The 20,367-nt window shown below is 35.1% G+C and overlaps 1 protein-coding gene across 3 annotated transcripts in view; it reads left to right on the top strand.

The window, feature by feature from the left end:
- Nucleotides 1–20,367, top strand: part of LOC131938721 (tolloid-like protein 1) — a 61,785-nt gene that overhangs the window by 25,089 nt on the left and 16,329 nt on the right. For all 3 annotated transcript variants that reach the window (XM_059296853.1, XM_059296855.1, XM_059296854.1), the window contains exons 13-20: nt 2,614–2,759; nt 4,318–4,513; nt 6,271–6,393; nt 12,039–12,199; nt 14,767–14,953; nt 15,786–15,911; nt 18,936–19,096; nt 20,036–20,216. In XM_059296853.1, the coding sequence (XP_059152836.1) occupies nt 2,614–2,759; nt 4,318–4,513; nt 6,271–6,393; nt 12,039–12,199; nt 14,767–14,953; nt 15,786–15,911; nt 18,936–19,096; nt 20,036–20,216 (1,281 nt within the window). The remainder of the gene's footprint in view (nt 1–2,613; nt 2,760–4,317; nt 4,514–6,270; nt 6,394–12,038; nt 12,200–14,766; nt 14,954–15,785; nt 15,912–18,935; nt 19,097–20,035; nt 20,217–20,367) is intronic.

Consider the following 20,367-nt stretch of genomic DNA (forward strand, 5'->3'; position numbering starts at 1 on the left):
TCAACTAACCTCTGACAATCATTCACTTGCGATTGAGACCGAAGAAGAAAGGGTCTCTCGTTTTTTACGAGTTGTCTTTTTACGAGTTGTTTTCGTTTACCCAAAAAAAAAAGTGAAAAGATAAAATCGATAGCAAGATTTCAATGCAAACAGAAAAAGACTAAAAAGTAGAAAATAATAATCATTAAAAAAGTTTAAAAAAACCCACGTTTTCTGATTGAACTAAAAAGTAGAAAATAAATACTATACATCACAATAATGCAAGCGATCACTCTACTATAAGCGATCAAAAACGTGGGGCGCCGTGATTTTCTTACAGTTTCTAATACTGTTGACTCTCTACAAGCTCCCTAATAAAAGTCAATAGTATTATCTAATCAATAGTAATATAACTTTTACTTCGGCGCCCCACGTTTTTCATCGCTTATAGTAGAGTGATCGCTTGCATTATTGTGATGTATAGTATTTATTTTCTACTTTTTAGTTCAATCAGAAAACGTGGGTTTTTTTAAACTTTTTTAATGATTATTATTACTTTCTCGTATATACGAAGTATAGAGAAAGTATTGTAATCGTGCACAAAAATAACTTGAAATTTTAACAATTTTCACCGTATTACACCTCAGTCCTTCATCACATCCGAAGTATAGAGGACTTATTTTAATCGGGCAAAAATTATCAATCCAGATTTATCAAAATTAAGAGGTTTTATGCGTAATCCAGTCTGAAAAACTGGGCTTTGCAAATCTGTCCGTATGTCTGTGTGTGTGTCTGTGTGTGTCTGTCCGTGTGTAAACACGATAACTTGAGTACCGTTACAGCTAGGTTGATGAAATTTCATATATAAGTATTATATCAAAATCGTAGATCCGTATCAACTTTTGAGCGATTTCCGACAACCAGAAGTGGTACTTTTTCTACTTTGAATTTTTCAAAAGCCTATAACTTGAGTACTATTTCAGATAGATAAATGAAATTTCACATGTAAGTAAAAGATCTAATTCTCTACCTTCTGTTAAATTTTGAGTAATTTCCGTTGACCGGAAGTAGTAATTTACGCTACTTCCGATTTCTCAAAAACTAATGTAAATTTATTAAGTACTAATACTATTGCGCACTATTATACACACCTTTATTAGGCGTTCGCTTGGTGCGCAATTGTTTTTTACTGAGATTCTATTCTATTTTTAAAAGTTTCAGTATTTAAAATGGATTAAAAATCATAACTATATCCCCGTTACCATCCCCTGTTGTTTTATATAAGAATATTCGAGAAAGTTTAGGGGAGATCACTACCGGTTTATTTTCCATTTTGCCGTTCTATAGCCCAAAACAAATGTAAAAAAAACACACCTAAAGAGTAGAATTTTTTTAATCAATGTCATTATGTAATCAAAGATGCAAATGCAGAGAACTTGAAAATACTTTTTTACATTCTAGGCTACAGTTCTATTTATTTTCATCGAGCCTAAATTATATCGCTAATAGCCGCAAAGGCTGTCGGAAGACAGTTTTGTTAGATTTTCAGTTTTTTCTAAGTCAGTTACTAAGGTTAAAATGTCATGGAAAAAATGGTAGAAAAAAACTAATTTATAATCGATACCGCCCGTCCCTTACACCATTACGTTGGGAATGTAAAGGCGGCTGGGCACTATTTTTCATATGCTGAGGTCACTAAAAGATATGCCCTCTACCTGCCCCATCGACCGCCAGTTTCGAAAGGGAAATTTACTAACAGAGAAGTATTAGTATTGTAAATATCAAACAGACCACACAATCCAATAATGAAATCTGTTATACTAAAACAAACATGGCAAGGTAAACTGACACTGTAAATTACATGCCTGAGGTAATTTAAAAAAAAAAGGAAGTTTCACTTTCATTAGATAAACATTGTTTGGCTGTATAAGAACTCAGTGATCGATCTTCTAAAAACCATACTTTGAAGTAATTTGTTCTCAAAACTTTGCCGACTTTTTATTAGCTATTCCATGTTTATTTACATTTTCAATAATAAAAACAAATTGTTTTGGGCTTCTTTTTTTTTGTTTAGTTACCGAAAATACTAATCAATCGTATCCAATGTTTAGTAAACTTCAACAAAAACCTCAACAAACATTTTTTTAACCATGTTTATTTTAATTACGCTGCATACGACTTTTTAAAAATTATAATGAACCATTCAAGACTAACCGTGGCTACGTTCATTAATGATTATTTTTAATTGTTAAAAATATATTTATTTAATGGGGTTGTGAAGAAACGACGTCTGAATCCTAAGAAGGGGAGGGGTGGGGGTATAGTTGGATGTTCAAAGTAACAAAAACTAAGCTTATTACATAAATTATATACATTGATTTCATTGAATTTTTAAAGTTTTAATTAATTTTGATCATGCTATAAAGTTGATCAGAAGACAAAAAGATAAACAAAATAAAACAAATCTTTGCCAAATGCCAACAATAAGAATAGCTCCCACTTATCTAACACATGCCATTATTTAAGCAGATCTAAACAATGTTGGACTTATACAAGTATTAAAGTAAATAATAACCTTATTATTATTAAATGTAAAGTTGCGCGAATAAAGTTTTTCAAATGATACTTCCACAGCAATATGTGGAGGAGAAATTACAAAAGAGGAAGGTTTCTTGACAAGTCCAAACTACCCTGATGCTTACCGGGCAGAGAAAGTCTGTATCTGGAAGATCACAGTCGCTCCGGAATTTACAGTAGCACTCCAGTTTCAAGAATTTGAGGTGAAATTTTTACTCTAGCACTCCAGTTTCAAGAATTTGAGGTGAAATTTTTACTGTAGCACTCCAGTTTCAAGAATTTGAGGTGAAATTTTTACTGTAGCACTCCAGTTTCAAGAATTTGAGGTGAATTTTTTACTGTAACACTCCAGTTTCAAGAAGATGAGGTGTAATTTTTATTTTAGGAACCCATGATAAAATTTATGTTGATTTTAAATCATTCATGATAAAATGTAAATTTAAATTATTTTTAATCTGTAAAAAAGTTAAACACTTTTAAAATTCAAATCATACCGTAGAAGCTAATATTAAATCGATGTTGTCTAATATTGTGCAAGGAAAAATTGAAGAATAACAGTTTTTAAATCTTATAATGTAGGGTATAAATTTGTTTTTATCTAATAAAAGTGGGAGGATGAAATTGTTTTTTGTATCTTAAAATATTGAGTTCTTTAATTGTTGGGTAACAGTTTGCTATTTACCAAACAATGTGAGGGTAATAACTTGTTCATTATCTAATAATGTGTGTGAATGTGTGTGTGTGTGTTTGGCAGTGGCGTAGCTACCGTAAAGCTAGCTTAAGCAAGGCATACATAGGGCCCAAGGAACATAGGGGCCTCTTATAACACCATTTTAATTATCTGTTTTAGCAAGCAAGTTCACACGTCTAAAAATACACAATTGTTGACGCGATGATGAAAACCTTGAAAGATGTATGGTTAGCCTGGTTTGATTACTTATATGTTACAGGCTTACAGTTTTTTGTTTTGTTTTACAGAAAAGTGAAATAAAATCAAATATATTTTACGTTACGGATAACTATATGATAATACAGTATACATACTCAATCAGGGGTAATAAAATGCAAAATGTACACAGTATTTCTATTATTTAAAATCCCTTCCTCGTAAATAGTCGATTTCTTCGATACCCATGTTTAACACCGCTATAGACTAACGGCCGACTGGGGGCAATTTTTGCATAGAAAATCCTAGCTACGCCACTGGTGTGTTGGAGGGTAACATTGTTTTCTCTACCGTATAATGTGGGATAGCGGTTTATTCTTAACCTTATAATCGTCGTGGATGGTGGTAATAACTTATACATTATCTAATAATGTGTGTAGGGGGGGGGAGGTAACAGCTTGTACATTAACTAATAATGTGTGTGTAAGGGGGGGGGGCTTTTAGATATCTGTCTTAAAACAGTTATTTCTTCGTTTTATAATGTTGGAGGCGCAGTCATTTGTTTCACTTTCACTAGCAATTTTGTAGTCACAGTCATTTGTTTACCTTGTAATGTGGAGTCACAGCAATACCTTGAAGTCATCGAGATTAGTTTAGCATGTTTACAGAGGTTGAATTGACCATGTTTTTCCCTCAGTTCTAGTTTATTGGAAGTAATAAAAAAAACTAGCAATTCGATGTGAAAGTTTGATCTTCTTCAACAACTATCATTGAATTTGACATTAAGATAGCTTAAAATGTCCACTAGATAAGTGTCTGCATGTTATAAACGTTTCCTGATATCCCTAGATAAAAACATTTCCTATTATCCCCAGATAGAAAATCACGATGACTGTGTTTATGACTATCTTGAAATAAGAGATGGACCAACTGAGGTCTCACCGCTGATTGGTAATTTTTGTGGCTACAAAATACCAGAAGATATCAAATCTACTGGAAGACATATGTATGTTAAGTTTGTCAGTGACGGCTCCGTGCAGAAACAAGGTTTTTCAGCAACATTTGTCAAAGGTCAGTTAGAATGTTCAGCTTTCAGTTTTCCTTCAGAATTTCGAGAGAATTGCTGTAGTTAGCTTGTTATAAAAGATAGTTTTTTGAGAAATAAACCTCGATGGAGTGTTGTGAAAAGCTTATTTTGGAACACTGCCGTAGCTAACCCGTTTAAAATAAACTAGTTTTGACCGCCACAATATTTTCCTTCCATTTCTCCTCACCAGAAATGCACTACTTTTCAATCCCTTGCACTTGATTAACACGCAACTATTTATATCTATAATAGGCGACCCAGTTTCCCGTTTGATAACGTTCTGTTGCTATACTACGCTGTCTATCCCAACAGCAATGCTACCCCTCTGCATACACACGAACTCGTGACCATCCATTTCGTCATACAACTTACCGAGGATGTCCAGCATTTTATTTTTAATTATGTATTCGTTATTTTTTTAATCGCTTATCTAGTCATTTTTACTTTTTTTTTTTTTTTTGTAGATCTAATCAATTTATTTTTACTAGGACTAGGACCTAGCTAGATCTTCTGCAAGTTTTTATTTCTGTGTTTCTTAAGATGCAAGGATTAATTAATACACTCGATTTTATTATTTGAATTTTGATCTACTAATTGTTTGGCTAATTTTCTGTCGATTAAACTTAAAATTAGGTTTAATCATTAATTTAATACACTCGACTTCATTTATATTTCGACGGTCAAATAAACTATGGTTTACAATAACGAATGCTTACGATCCATCTATCCATCCATCCGTCCATCCTTCCGTCCGTCCGTCCGTTTGTCTGTCTGTCTGTCTGTCTGTTTGTCTGTCTGTCTGTCTGTCTGTCTGGTTTTTTGCCTGCCTGTCTGTCTGTCTGTCTGGTTTTCTGCCTGCCTGCCTGCCTGCCTGCCTGCCTGCCTGCCTGCCTGCCTGCCTGTCTGTCTGTCTGTCTGTCTGTCTGTCTGTCTGTCTGTCTGTCTGTCTGTCTGTCTGTCTGTCTGTCTGTCTGTCTGTCTGTCTGTCTGTCTGTCTGTCTGTCTGTCTGTCTGTCTGTCTGTCTGTCTGTCTGTCTGTCTGTCTGTCTGTCTGTCTGTCTGTCTGTCTGTCTGTCTGTCTGTCTGTCTGTCTGTCTGTCTGTCTGTCTGTCTGTCTGTCTGTCTGTCTGTCTGTCTGTCTGTCTGTCTGTCTGTCTGTCTGTCTGTCTGTCTGTCTGTCTGTCTGTCTGTCTGTCTGTCTGTCTGTCTGTCTGTCTGTCTGTCTGTCTGTCTGTCTGTCTGTCTGTCTGTCTGTCTGTCTGTCTGTCTGTCTGTCTGTCTGTCTGTCTGTCTGTCTGTCTGTCTGTCTGTCTGTCTGTCTGTCTGTCTGTCTGTCTGTCTGTCTGTCTGTCTGTCTGTCTGTCTGTCTGTCTGTCTGTCTGTCTGTCTGTCTGTCTGTCTGTCTGTCTGTCTGTCTGTCTGTCTGTCTGTCTGTCTGTTAGTCTGTCGGTCTGTCGGTCTGTCTAATTTGGTTGGATTAACATGTAAGAAGAAGGACGTGATTCTTAGAGTAACACTGGGGAAGGAAGAATTATCGACAACAATAGGGTGGCTAAACTTATGGACGACCAAAAACAGAAATTTTAATTAATTCTTTTTACAGCAAATGACAAAATGTATCGAAGGGTGCAAAGAAAAATTTAAGATTAGCTCTTTGTAATGTGACAAAATCTATGACAGATCACACCAATTGATGTAAGTAGATATTGTTAATGTAAAACTGTGTCCGTCATTTGGTCAGAGAACGACGAATGTAGCAGTGAGGAGCACGGCTGTGACCACGAGTGTGTCAATACGCTGGGCAGCTACAGGTGTTCCTGTCGTATAGGTTATGAGCTGCATTCGGATGGGAAAAGATGTGAAGGTAAAATATTTCTTGTCAACCTCTACCTTATACCCAACTGCATGGTCAAATCAAGTAGTTTCTTTATATAAGCTTTTATTTGACTTGATTCCGTGTGCTTACTGCTCTTTTCTTCGTGCTTAGTGCATCGCCGATTGAAATTTCAGCAAATGTTACCGTAACAAACTTGAAACGAAGGTCAAGTCCCGATAACAAAACAATGTGTCAAACTTCGTTGTAATTAGACGTTTAACTAATTTTAAAAAAATAAAACTAATTAATTTTTTTTTATTTCAAGTACTGATCTTCCCTCGCTCTTACAGACAGTTCTGTGTTTCAATTTAGTGGGCCTGTATTTTTTTTTAAACATTGCTATTGTTTTTACTTACTTACTTACTTACTTAGTCCTCTTTGTTCCTTATGGAGCATAGGGCCTCCACCATTTCCTTCCATTTCTTCCTATCCTCGGCTATTAATTTTGACATCTCCCAAGACATCCCTATTGGCTTCAGTTCTTCAAGAAGACTCCGCCTCCAGGTCTGTCTTGAGCGCCCTCTCTTCCGCTTTCCCTGGGGGTTCCACTCAAGCGCTTGGCGTGTAACATTTGTGTGAGCCTTTCGCAGTGTGTGACCCACCCAGCGCCACTTCCTCCTTCTTATTTGCACACCTATAGGCTCCTGCCTAGCTTTCCTCCATAGTTCCAAGTTCGGCACTTTGTCCTGCCATCTCAGTTTCAGTATCTGTCTAAGGCATCTATTCATGAAGGTTTGTATCTTTGCTGTGCTTGCCTTGGAGACTCTCCATGTCTCTGCTCCATACAGCAGAACTGCCTTGACATTAGAGTTAAATATCCTAATTTTTGTGGTAATGGAGATGGCCGAACTTTTCCATATGGGTCGCAGGACTGTGAAAGCGCAGCAGGCTCTATTAACTCTAGCGCGTATGTCCTCTATTGTTTTTATGAAAGCTAAACAGGGGCGTAGCGAGGGGGGGGGGCGGGGGGTGCGGACCGCACCGGGTGACACCATTTAGGGGGGTGACACCAAGGCAAAAAATAGCAAAATATATAGAGAAAAACTCGAGGGGGGGTGCAAATCGAAAGTTTGAGGGGGGGGGGGTGCAAATCGAAAATTTGAAAGTTTGTCCCTGGGAAGGGTCTCTATGCCTCTGGGGGGTGACACCATTAAGTGCCGCACCGGGTGACACCCGACCTCGCTACGCCACTGAAGCTAAATAACTTTTTACTTTCTCGTATATACGTAGTATAGAGAAAGTATTGTAATCGTGCAAAAAAAAAAATCGAGATTTTTACAAATCTCGACGTTTTACACCTCACTGATACGGAAAAACATAATTTTGCAATCTTGTCCGTATGTCTGTGTGTGTGTGTGTCTGTCTGTGTGTGTGTCTGTCCGTGTGTAAACACGATAACTTGAGTACCGTTACAGCTAGGTTGATGAAATTTCATATATAAGTATTATATTAAAATCGTAGATCCGTATCAACTTTTGAGCGATTTCCGACAACCGGAAGTGGTACTTTTTCTACTTTGAATTTTTCAAAAGCCTATAACTTGAGTACTATTTCAGATAGATAAATGAAATTTCACATGTAAGTAAAAGATCTAATTCTCTACCTTCTGTTAAATTTTGAGTAATTTCCGTTGACTGGAAGTAGTAATTTACGCTACTTCCGATTTCTCAAAAAACTAATGTAAATTTTTAAAGTACTAATACTATTGCGCACCATTATACACACCTTTATTAGGCGTTCGCTTGGTGCGCAATTGTTTTTTTACTGAGATTCTATTCTATTTTTAAAAGTTTCAGTATTTAAAATGGATTAAAAATCATAACTATATCCCCAGTTACCATCCCCTGTTGTTTTATATAAGAATATTCGAGAAAGTTTAGGGGAGATCACTACCAGTTTATTTTTAATGCAAAAACATTTCTAAAAACAAGCTTTTGTTACACGAAATTGAATTTCAAAAAATTCATAAAAAACGTTTTAATTACAAGCTTTTATGTTCTAATGCACTAAAAAGTAGAAAATAAATTATAAACACTATTTAAACAACTATAAAGAAAAGCGTGGGTCTCTTCCTAAACATTAGTAAAGGTATCCAATAGATACTAAAGTGACCCACGCTTTTCTTTATAGTTATTTAAATAGTAGTCTATAATTTATTTTCTACTTTTTAGTGCATTAGTACATAAAAGCTTGTTATTAAAACGTTTTTTTATTTAAAAAATTTTAGTACTTTACATATTTTTATTTACAATAGAGTTTCATGACTAAAAACCATTTGAACGTGATGACGCGTTATTTAACGTGATGACGCGTGTGGTGTGGTTGGATAGAAATGCCTACTAATTTAATCACAATTTTAATAAATTCTTAAATTAATTAGGCATCTAATTAAGTCAAATTTAATGTCCGGATGCATTGTCTTCATGTCTTGATCCACGTACCAATTACGTACCGTATCTGTCAAGTAGAAGTGCCTGCAATTTTGTTCCGGCGTTTCGATCTAGAATGAGTTAAATAAAAGCTTGCAATAAAAAGATTCCCTTAAATCTCTTACTCTCTCTCTCTTACTCTCTATCTCTCTCTCTCTCTCTCTCTCTCTCTCTCTTTCTCTCTCTCTCTCTCTCTCTCTCTCTCTCCACCACTGTTTAAATAACTTTAAAGAAAAGCGTGGGTTACTAAAAAAAACATAATAAGAATATTGAATGTATAATGTAGCAACACACATTTTTCTATCCAGTTATTTAAATAGAAATGTATCTTTATCAGTATCAGGCCCTGTACTGGCTTCTGTAAAAAAAAACTATCTGTAAAGGATCATGACATGTGTGTTTAGTAATCAACATGTAACCGGCATTGCCCACCCTAACTACGACCAACCAAAACCAAAACACACACAAAAAAACGCTAACATAACACAAACGCAAACACAAATACAAACACAAACGCAACACAAACCCAACCGCAAACACTAAGACAAAGAAAACACAAACAAAAACGCGAACAAAAAAGCAAACGAATACAAACCAAACGTAAACACAAACCCAACCACAAACGGAAACCCAACCCAAACACAAAGAAAACACAAATGCAAACATATACGCAAAGTGCTCAGTCTAGCCCATGGCGCCAAATCACACCATGCTGGAGAGTCGGCTGAACCGCCTATTTCAGCTTAGTAAACGACTACAGTACCCCGATTTATTGATAGTCTTTTGTAATATCTTAAGCGAACGTAAGCGTCATAGCGAACACGAGAAGGCCCGGGGCGCCAAATAGCACCATGTCGGGGCGCCGGAGAACGTGCCAATTTGATTTACTTAAAGACTATAGTAACCTTTCTTATCCATAGTCTATCGCACTGTTTAAAACGAAATTATGCACCATAGCACTCACAGGATAGCCCAGGGCGCCAAATCGGACGCACATGTTTCAACTGAGTGAACAATTACAATACCCCAAGCTTATCCACAAACGGAAAGAAGTAAACATAGAGGACATTTAGGAACTGGCTTCTTAACTGTTATTGATTTTTTTTTAATATTTGTAGTACAAAGCAACGTCTTGTGATGGAAACTTTGAAGCTATAAAACTTAAAGATAGCTCTTAAAAGATTTTTTTTCGATCTTGCCTTTACAATCGAGAACATAGTAAAACTTTACACTGCAAAATGTACTGTTAAAACGTCTGTTTAAAAAAAGGTACGCACTATGGTAAGGTAGAAAAAAAAGACGACGTTTATCATGTTTAGTGCGACAGACAAAAGCGAAATCCCCTTAGTGTGCAGAAAAAAAGACTGATCATAACCTGCGGGAATTCCCGTTCCCGAATAAAAATGTCTTTTGTTACTTTAACTGTCTTTGATTAATAATAATAAGAAGAAAACAGTACTTTTAGTGTATAAAATAAATTAAAGGCAGTATTTAAAATACCTACCACATTTCACTTGATCAGTCCACGCTAATTATGTTTTTTTCCCCAAAACAAAGTAATAAAAGGTACATTTTTCCTCACGATGTAACGGTTTTTGATAAATGGAAGTAATTGTGTTTTCCTAATTTATCAAGGGAAGTAGGGAGTACTAAAGAACTAAATGTAAATAATTAGAATTTTTGTGACAGGTAATATATTTTTAAAAAATTTGTTTGATAGACAATCCAACAATTATTACCATAAGTTTGAAAAATGAAAACTTTTTTACAACACCTTCAATGTTAATTTTTTAAATCAAGAATTTAGACGATGAGCACTTTAGACTTTGGAATCCTCGGTTTGCCCGCCTCATACATAATTGAACGTTACATATTAGATTAATATATATTATAATAATGTATAAATAGTATTTTCTTCTCAAATTGTGCACATATTAGAATAATTTGTTTTTATAATCCATAGTTTAAAATGTATATATGCAATACCTTCAAAAAATCCTTAAATATCAGCTTATAGTTGCAATGTGGCTGTGGGTAGTAGGGTATAGTGGCAATGTGGCTGTGGGTAGTAGGGTATAGTTGCAATGTGGCTGTGGGTAGTAGGGTATAGTGGCAATGTGGCTGTGGGTAGTAGGGTATAGTTGCAATGTGGCTGTGGGTAGTAGGGTATAGTTGCAATGTGGCTGTGGGTAGTAGGGTATAGTGGCAATGTGGCTGTGGGTAGTAGGGTATAGTGGCAATGTGGATGTGTGTAGAAACCCTTTAGTTACAATGTTGATGTGGGTAGTTGCTCGACATATTCTAACTTCACATTTCCAAACCATAAATTCATCAGAAACTAATGTCCTATAACCTTTCTGCGAGGTAACGAAAGAGGCCATAGCTGAGTAATCACCACTAATGCTGCTTTGCTTGCATGCAAACTACGACAAACTTAGCTCCGCAATGACCGCTTTAGTTTAAATAAGCATTTGTCACATGATCACTAAGGTGTAACCGACTCATAACTATTGACTTTAGAAGCTAGCTGTATTGTCCATAGGGGGCGGATGTCTTTCCCTTGAGGCATGTCTCTGCTAACAAAGCGGGCGGCCACCTTGATACGAAGGTGTGTCTTTATTGTTATTTCTTTCCTTTTGATCTAGTTTCGTCCATCTGACATGGTAGGATTGTCTCATGTTTGGCAAGCTCATCTACGTTGTCTATTGAAAAATTTCTTCACACACTATATAAGTAATCTTTATTTTAAAATGTTTAGTGCAATATGCCAAATTGATGCGGCAAAGATTTCTTAAAATTATTATATAGATCTATAGACAATAGTAAATATAGTACACATATGACAGTCAATTTAAAAAAAATGTTCAGATCAACTAAAATCATCCAACACACTATTAAAATTTTACTGTGAGATATTTTGTCTGAGATATTTTGTCTGAGATCATTTGTCCATTATATCATTTGTCCTAATATATTTTGTCCTGGTATCTTTTGTCCGTGAGATCATTTGTCCATGGGATCATTTGTCCTGAGATCATTTTCCGTGAGATATTTTGTCTGCGATATTTTGTCTGAGATCATTTGTCCTGAGATCATTTGTCCTGTCACCACTAAAACCATATTCATATGATTTTATTTTAGGCTTTTATTTAAGTTATCTCCGTTATATGACAATTTTTTAAGAATTTTTTTTTATGATTTAAGATGCTTGTGGAGGTTTTATTGATGCTGAAAATGGAAACATTTCATCTCCCTCGTTTCCTGATTTATACCCACCCAACAAGAACTGTGTTTGGGAAATTGCTGCCCCTAGCGACTTCAAAATAAACTTAAACTTTACTCACTTTAATCTAGAAGGACATAACGTAAGTATTTTGTAGGCCAATTTTTAAACTGTTATTTTTTTACAAGCTTTTATTTAACTTGTTTCCTTTGTCTGTCGACAGTCTATTGTCAGTCTGTCTTGATCAAAACGCCCGAGCAAAAATTCGGGCACTTCTAACTGACAGATACAGTTCAAAGTAGGCACAGGTGTCACGACATGAAGACAATGCAATCGGACATTAAATTTTACTTAATTAATTGGATGCCTAATTAACTTTTTAAGAATTAATTAAAATTGTGTCCAAATTACTAGGCTGTCTCATCCAACTATTCCGCACTATTTTACTTACGTTATACATCACGTTCATTAGGTGCGCAATGGTTTTTAGTCATGCAACTCTATTGTAAATAAAAAAATTTAAAGTACTGACAAAAAATAAACCGGGAGTGATCTCCCCTAAACTTTCTCGAATATTCTTGAGTACCGTTACAGCTAGGTTGAGGAAATTTCATATATTAGTATTTTATCAAAAACGTAGATCCTGTTCAACTTTTGAGCGATTTCCGATAACCGGAAGTGGTACTTTTTCTACTTTGAATTTTTTTAAAGCCTATAACTTGAGTACTATTTCAGATAGATAAATGAAATTTCAAATGTAAGTAAAAAATATAATTCTCTACCTACTATCAAATTTTGAGTACTTTTCGTTGATCGGAAGTAGTAATTTACGCTATTTCCAATTACACAAAAAAACGCATGTAAATTTATAAAGTACTAATAATATTGCGCACTATTGTGCACATTTTATTTTGGCGTTTGCTTGGTGCGCAATTCTTTTTTTCTATGAGATTCTATTCTATTTTTAAAAGTTTAAGTAATTAAAAATCATGTCTATATTCCAAGTTATATAAGAATATTCGAGAAAGTTTAGGGGAGATCACTCCCGGTTTATTTTACAAGCTTTTATTTAACTGACTTCTTCTGTCTGTCGTCAGTTATCAGTCTGTCGTCAGTCTAGATCAAACGCCCGAGCAACATTTTTGGGCACTTCTAGCTGAGAGATTTGTTTCAACGTTGGCACGTGGGTCAAGACATGAAGACAATGCAATCTGACATTAAATTTGACTTAATTAGGGGCCTAATTAACTTTTTATGAATTAATTAAAATTGTGTCCAAATTAGTAGGCTGCCTTACCAAACTTTTCCAAACTATTCCGCACTATTATATGCGTGTTTTCACGCTCATAAGGTGCACACTCTTTTTTTTTAGTCTGTATTGTAAATTTAAAAAATTTATAGTACTGAAAAAAGTTCATAAATAAAACGTTTTAATAACCAGATTTTATGTAATAATGCACTAAAAAGTAGAAAATAAATTATACACTACTACTTAAATAACCATAAAGATTCCTCTACAAAGATTCTTCTTAAAGGTAGATTCTATATAAAAATAAAAGTCGATTGCTGTTTGACACATCCGATCGCCATGAATCTTTGGAGAGTTAATGTGAATATTCCAGGGGATGTTTCCACAAAAATATTTCTTTTTATTTCCTAAGGGCGTCTGGGAGGATGAGATTTTTCTCTGTTATATACATTATGTAAAAGAAAAACTTTGGGGAGTTCATGAGAATACTCCGAAGAAGATTTCTGCAAAAAAAATTATTAATTTCTAATGGGTCGGCGCCTGGGAGGTTGCTATTTTTGTCAATACACAGTTTGGCGCCCAGAGTTCCAGAGCGGCTATCTTAACACTAAGTCTTGTATCCATTAAAATGCTATACACTAAAGACGCGAGGGACAACAACAATCGTTGACTAAATCGAATCTGGTACTTCCTCCAGCACACCTGCAGGCTGCGAATTGGATTCCTCGTCTTTCCTGTAAATGCAAAGGTGCCTCTGATTGTTCTAAATAGTGCATAAAACAATGGATAAGATTGCGCGATAAAGTAGCTCACTATCAGAAGCATTCACCGGCTCACCGGCAGGGTGCGATTTGGCGCCCTGGGCTATCCCGTGATAGAATATGCATAAGATGGAGTTTTAGATTCTTTCATTCAACACAATCATCCTATGAGCACTATGGCGCCTACATTAGTTTTAAGGAGCACCCTGTAATATTAACAAGGCGGTAAACGACATTTGATGACTAAACCGAGCCAGGAGCCGTACGCCGCGCCCCTACAGTAGTGAAATCGAGGGCTCACGAGAGCGTCCATGAAACCTAGGCGGTGAGTGATTAACGGTGATATTACGATGAGAGATTAGCGTTCACTCAAGGCTTTCATAGTATAGGTAAATCCATGCCCCGATAAATATGATCTTAAAATCAGTTTTAGAAAACATTGTCACGCTTCTAAGAATATAGAATTGGTAACGCATTGATAAAACCTTCCAAATATATTTTGTCAGACTTTATTCTAACCCTTCGGCAACGCACAGGGACGGGCTTGCTAGTTTAAAATAACCTCTAGGTTATAGCGTTTAACAGCGATGGAAACTTCTAAATTATTGTCTTTGCCAATTAAAGTTATTTTCATAATTTATGTGCGCCCACTTCAGCTATTCTAAATTGAAAACAACAACGTGATTTTTGTGTCCTCAGCAAGACTGCGAATACGACTCAATTCGAATCAGTAGCAGAGGTGCTGGCAACGATCTCAAGCTGCTGGGTATATTCTGCGGCTACATGCTTCCAGCGGCAGTTACATCAGAGAGAAACAATCTAAGAATTGAGTTCAACTCGGATAACTCTGTACAGAAGACTGGTTTTTTTGCCTCTTTCACCACTGGTAGAAGTTATATACGTTTTTTACACTCACCCCTATAGACCATTGTGTCTTTTCCATTAACGTATTTATTCCACCATTATTTAGGTAAGAAGAAATCAAAACATAATGCTACTGCTACAATTAGACGTTTTATATACGTCTGCACACGAAAACCTTCAATTAAATATCTCAATGTTGGCGTGTCACATTTTGACAAAAATAAAATTAGGTGTCTGCGTTGATTTTGTGACACCATTGCAGGAATGAAGGATTTCGAAGTTTTTACCGATGTTGGGTTGTGTGGATACATGTATGTGTCTGAATCTCTCTCTCTCTCTCTCTCTCTCTCTATATATATATATATATATATATATATATATATATATATATATATATATATATATATATATATATATATATTATATATATTATATATATTATATATATATATATATATATATATATATATGCATTGTTTAATATATTACTATGTATGATTGTGCGTGAACGAGCTGTAGAGTGCTAGACCGCTAACCCGATCGTCTCGAGTACCCGGCTTGAGTCTCTACGACATCCCTGAGTCTGCTTAGATCTAATGGGTACCTGACTCGCGTTAGGGAAATAATGGCGAATGAGCATACTGAGGACCACACTATCGCCATGTATGCCAAGGTCAATAAAATAGAATGAACTCTACTCCATCCGCTCCCATGTGTAATGTGCTCAAATGAGAAAAGAAGTTCATTCATACGTTTGTGCGTGTATTCTTGCGTGTATGTCTGACGATATATCAATATAATACCAAAAATGGTTTTAAACAGCTTGAGAAATCTTTTGAAAAATTAATTCTCAGATAAGGATGAATGCACAAAAGATAATGGAGGCTGTCAACACATATGTAAGAACACAGTTGGTAGCTACCAGTGTGCCTGTCAAAATGGATTTACTCTGCACGATGACCTACATGGTTGCAAAGAAGGTTTGTTACAAAAATTCCTGTATTTGTTTGAGTTACATCTATTAAACAACACCGAAAATGAAGTAAAGCATTAAGAATGCGAAATGGAATCGCTATCAACATTGTGCGCTTTACTTTAAAAGCAAGACTAAAAATTATTTTGATAATTAATAAGGACTGAAAAAAAAAACCTTCCTGTAAAACAGTATGTTATAGGCTTCAAAAGCTGGTTCCAAATGGTTCCATATGTTTGTTGCATGAAAGCATATTTTTCAACAAAAATTGAATATTTTATAACATTTGTATAATAAGGACAAAATGACTTCCTGTTTCATTAAGGCTAGAATTAGTCAAACAAATAATTACTTGTAATATAACAGTAATTTAGCAAAAACTTTTATTTTTAATTTGGATTAGTAGAGTCAGGGTGTTGTGGTGATAGGGTATGTTATTTTATTTTATACTAGCCGTCGGTACCCGTTACACGTGAATTATAGACCTATACATTGACGTGGTGTGTCTCGAACCCGTACCGCCTGCTTGGTTACTATTACACTATCATCTCAACTATCTAGACACTTCCGCTTAGGTGCTGAATAAGTGGGGTACTTTACTTGTAAGAAACTTGAGACGCGAATAGGCTTTATTATTTCAAATGAAATTTTATCCAAAATTAGCCAATTCCATAGCTAAACAAACTAAGATTTATATAAAATATTTACGGCCTGAAATAGTTTAGTATAGAAACTCATTATCGGCATAGATTCTAGATCTAGTTAGAGCTAGAGTCTAGATCTAGAATCTACGGCTGGTTTAAGTCTAGTTTTTCCGTAGCTCTAGATCTAGGATCCAAAATAGATCAAGTAAATTTTATAAGTTTAGGCCGAAAAAAAATTGTATGAATTTCATAGCGTACGTCTTGATAAGTAGATCTAGATCTATACAAAATTTGAATAAAATAGTTCATTTCTTTATTTTCTAAAATTGGAAATGGCGCCATTAGTTTTGTGTTCTTTCCGCAGTTTAACATTGTGACATTTTTTTGCGTTCATGTCACGACAATAAACTCTTTAGTTAGAAATGTGTTTCTATATTTGAATATACCTTTATTTTTATTTTCATTCTTTAAAGAAAATTTAGTTCATACATTTGTAACGTCCACCATATTACTTTTAGCGAAAGTCCGAATCTTTAAGTTCTCCATATATTGCTCAACACACTGATGACGTTGCCAAAAAATATTGCGGACAGAAAGAGGGAGAGAGAGAGAGAGAGAGAAGTGCGCACATTATCTTTAATATATTAGGATAAATACAATACTACGCTATGCACCATAGACCACTTGTGTATTTTATCATGGAAAACGATTGTTCAGATTTTCATTGGTTTACTCCCCCTTGCTATTCCGTAGAGGTTGAGGGCGATTTTATAAAATATTTGAATTGATAAAATAATTCAAAACGCATTTTCAGCGACTTATATTCAATGCAAAAATATGAAAATGAGTGTTATCGATGGTTCCCAAACTGCTTTAAGTTTTTTTAAATGTAACTATAATTTTATCACTTGCCAAATTTTTAAAAAGATTTTTAAAAATTTAGTATGATTATATAGACTTTTCATACCTATTTACCTTAGTTACTTCCACTCCTAAACATTCCGCAGGCACAAAGTGATACCATAAGGAACGATATTTTTATTTGTTTTTGCAGTGTACTTTTGGTATGGTGGAGAGGTTAGTGCAAAAGCAAATTGAGAAGAAATATAGAAGTTTATATTGTTTTCACAAGTGCTAATCTACCTATATTCTACTATATGTTGGCGTTTACGTTTACGGTTATGGTTTTGGTTATGGTTGATTGTAGTTAAGTTTAGAGTTAGATTTAGAGTTATAAATATTTTATCAAATGTACATATTTGCATATTTAATTGACATTTGATTGGGAAAATGAAATAGTTCCTAAACCCGGGCAACGCCGAGTATACTACTTAATAAAGACATAAGCAAGGTCCCTTACAGATAGGTTTTTTCGCAAAGGCCAGTCCAGGGCCTGGCCGGGACGGCTAGTATTTCATATAAATCTTTGTTTCGCACCAATTTAATAGGTTAAATTAGGATAAAATGTAATTAAAAATTTAAAAATTTTTAAAATATGCATAATTTCACTTTATAGCGAAGAATGCCTCCAATACACATTTTAACAGACAGTATGTAACATTATACGCACTATTTTGAACATGTGTACCTAGCTGGCCGACGCGTTAGTGATCTGCCAAGCGGTATGTGTTCAAAACACCAGTTTAATTATTTTTTTTCACATAGTGCAAAATGGGACACGAATGATACAATACTATTGTTTTAATGTTACCTGTGTTCATTTATTCATTTTTTATTCTCATGAGCTTCCAGCTCAAACAATATTTTAGAAAGAAATCATGTAAGCTGAGGTGTGACTTCTTTTTAGATGTGTAAAATGGTGGGCACTGCGCAGCTGAAGTAAGGCTCGCCTGTATCTTTGACCTCTGCATATGAAGTGATATTGTGGTCAGCACCAAGCTCAGCCGGTGTTTTTAAAAAACAAAAACATGTTGGCTGAGGTGTGACGTCTTTATAGATGTTGGTTCTGGCTTTTTGTGACGATGTTTGACAGAGGGTAGAAGGGGGAACAATAAAAATCGTCGAACAAGCATGACGTCAATTATGAATAACCACTAAACACATAATTATCCAAAGGATAATGGTAGGTCTAGTATAGATTGAGGATGTAGTATAGATTGAGAATGTAGTACAAAAAATAGTTTGAATGTTTTTGCAATTTACATTAATGAATAGCCAATAAAGACCAAATTTCATTATCATAACGGTATACAAACGTCCAGCTCTGATGGGTACCTGACTAATGGAAAATATAGGTGACTAGACATAGTGCCGAGAAACCCTATCCATTCACATGCCGAGGTCTTAGAAACAGGTGAAGATTGGCCAGTCAACTTCAAAATGTTATGGTATTTGTTAAAGTCATAGCAAGCTGTTCATTTCATCAGGTGGGTGTCAGTTTGAGATAAGAGTTCACTACGGAGTTATCACCAGTCCAAACTATCCTGAGTATTATCCCAGCAGAAAAGATTGTGTCTGGCATTTTACTACAGCCCCTGGACATAGGATAAGACTCCGTTTTAAAGTGTTTGAACTAGAGCCACACCAGGTAAGTAAACGGGTAACAGTGAATAAATGTAGGATAAGTTTATAAAACATTGCTCTCAAACGTGCCTTTTTAAACAGTAATTACTCAATCACTCTATTGTAGATATAGTTGGCTGAAACAGTACTCAAGTTATAGTGTTCACGTGGAAATAAAGTTACACTTCCGATTACCGGAAATCGTTAAAATTCGATATAAATCTTCGCATTCAATGTGAAATTTCGTCCACCTAACTTTAACGGTGCCATAGTTATTACTTTTGAATAAGAGAAAGTACCATTTCCTGTTAATGGAAGTCACTCAAAAGTAGAAAGAAAACTACAAATTTGATTTTATATATATATATATATATATATATATATATATATATATATATATATATATATATATATATATATATGAAAATTCGTCTACATAACTTAAACCATATAAACGTTATCGTAAAACAGACACTCAGACACACAGAAAAAACTGCCAAATGTTTTCCAGATCCGGAAGGATGCAAATCGTCAAATGTCAAAATCTGTATTTAGATTTTTTGATCGACGTATAGAGTATTCCCCTTAAATTACGATAACGTAGGGAGGTGTAAAACGGCAAAAACTATCAAGAATGACTGTGAATTACTCAGCATAATTACACATCTTTCTCTATAGGACTATAGTCGTATGAGAAAGTCAAAATAATAGTTTTTCAAAAATTAACCAAAAAAACATTTTTTAGCCCGATTGCACTGGATTTGTCATAACCGTAATGTTCTTGCCCTGTAGACGAATATATCAGTTTAGGGGAGAGCACTCCCGCCTTTTTATTATAAGAAATGTACTTTGTACCATGTTGAGGTTGTTACAAAGATGTTTCCTGTTTTTACCATGAGGAAATTAGGCCCTACTTGTAACCACGTGATGATAGTAACAAAATATGTCTTGTTTTTATCCTTAGGAATGTACCTATGACCATGTGGTAGTATTTGACGGAGATGACAGCACAGCTGAGACCATAGGCAAATACTGTGGTGCTCTAGTACCTGAACCCGTCACTTCCACTAGGAATAGAATGTTCATGATATTTTTCTCTGATGCTTCAGTACAAAGAAAAGGGTTCGAGGCGGAACATGACACGGGTGAGAGCATTTTAGATACTAAATACATTTGAAGGGATAGTGTGGTCAGTTCTAAGCAGTGTTTCTTCCAGGCATATGTAAAAATGGATATAAACTCTTTTTTTTCTTATAGCGACGGTGTGAATTCACAAAAACAAATTTAAAATGTTGA

The sequence above is a fragment of the Physella acuta genome, unplaced genomic scaffold (genome assembly GCF_028476545.2).
Source record: "Physella acuta isolate Inbredline_101_S28 unplaced genomic scaffold, ASM2847654v3 ptg000256l, whole genome shotgun sequence".
Classification (NCBI taxonomy): domain Eukaryota; kingdom Metazoa; phylum Mollusca; class Gastropoda; family Physidae; genus Physella; species Physella acuta.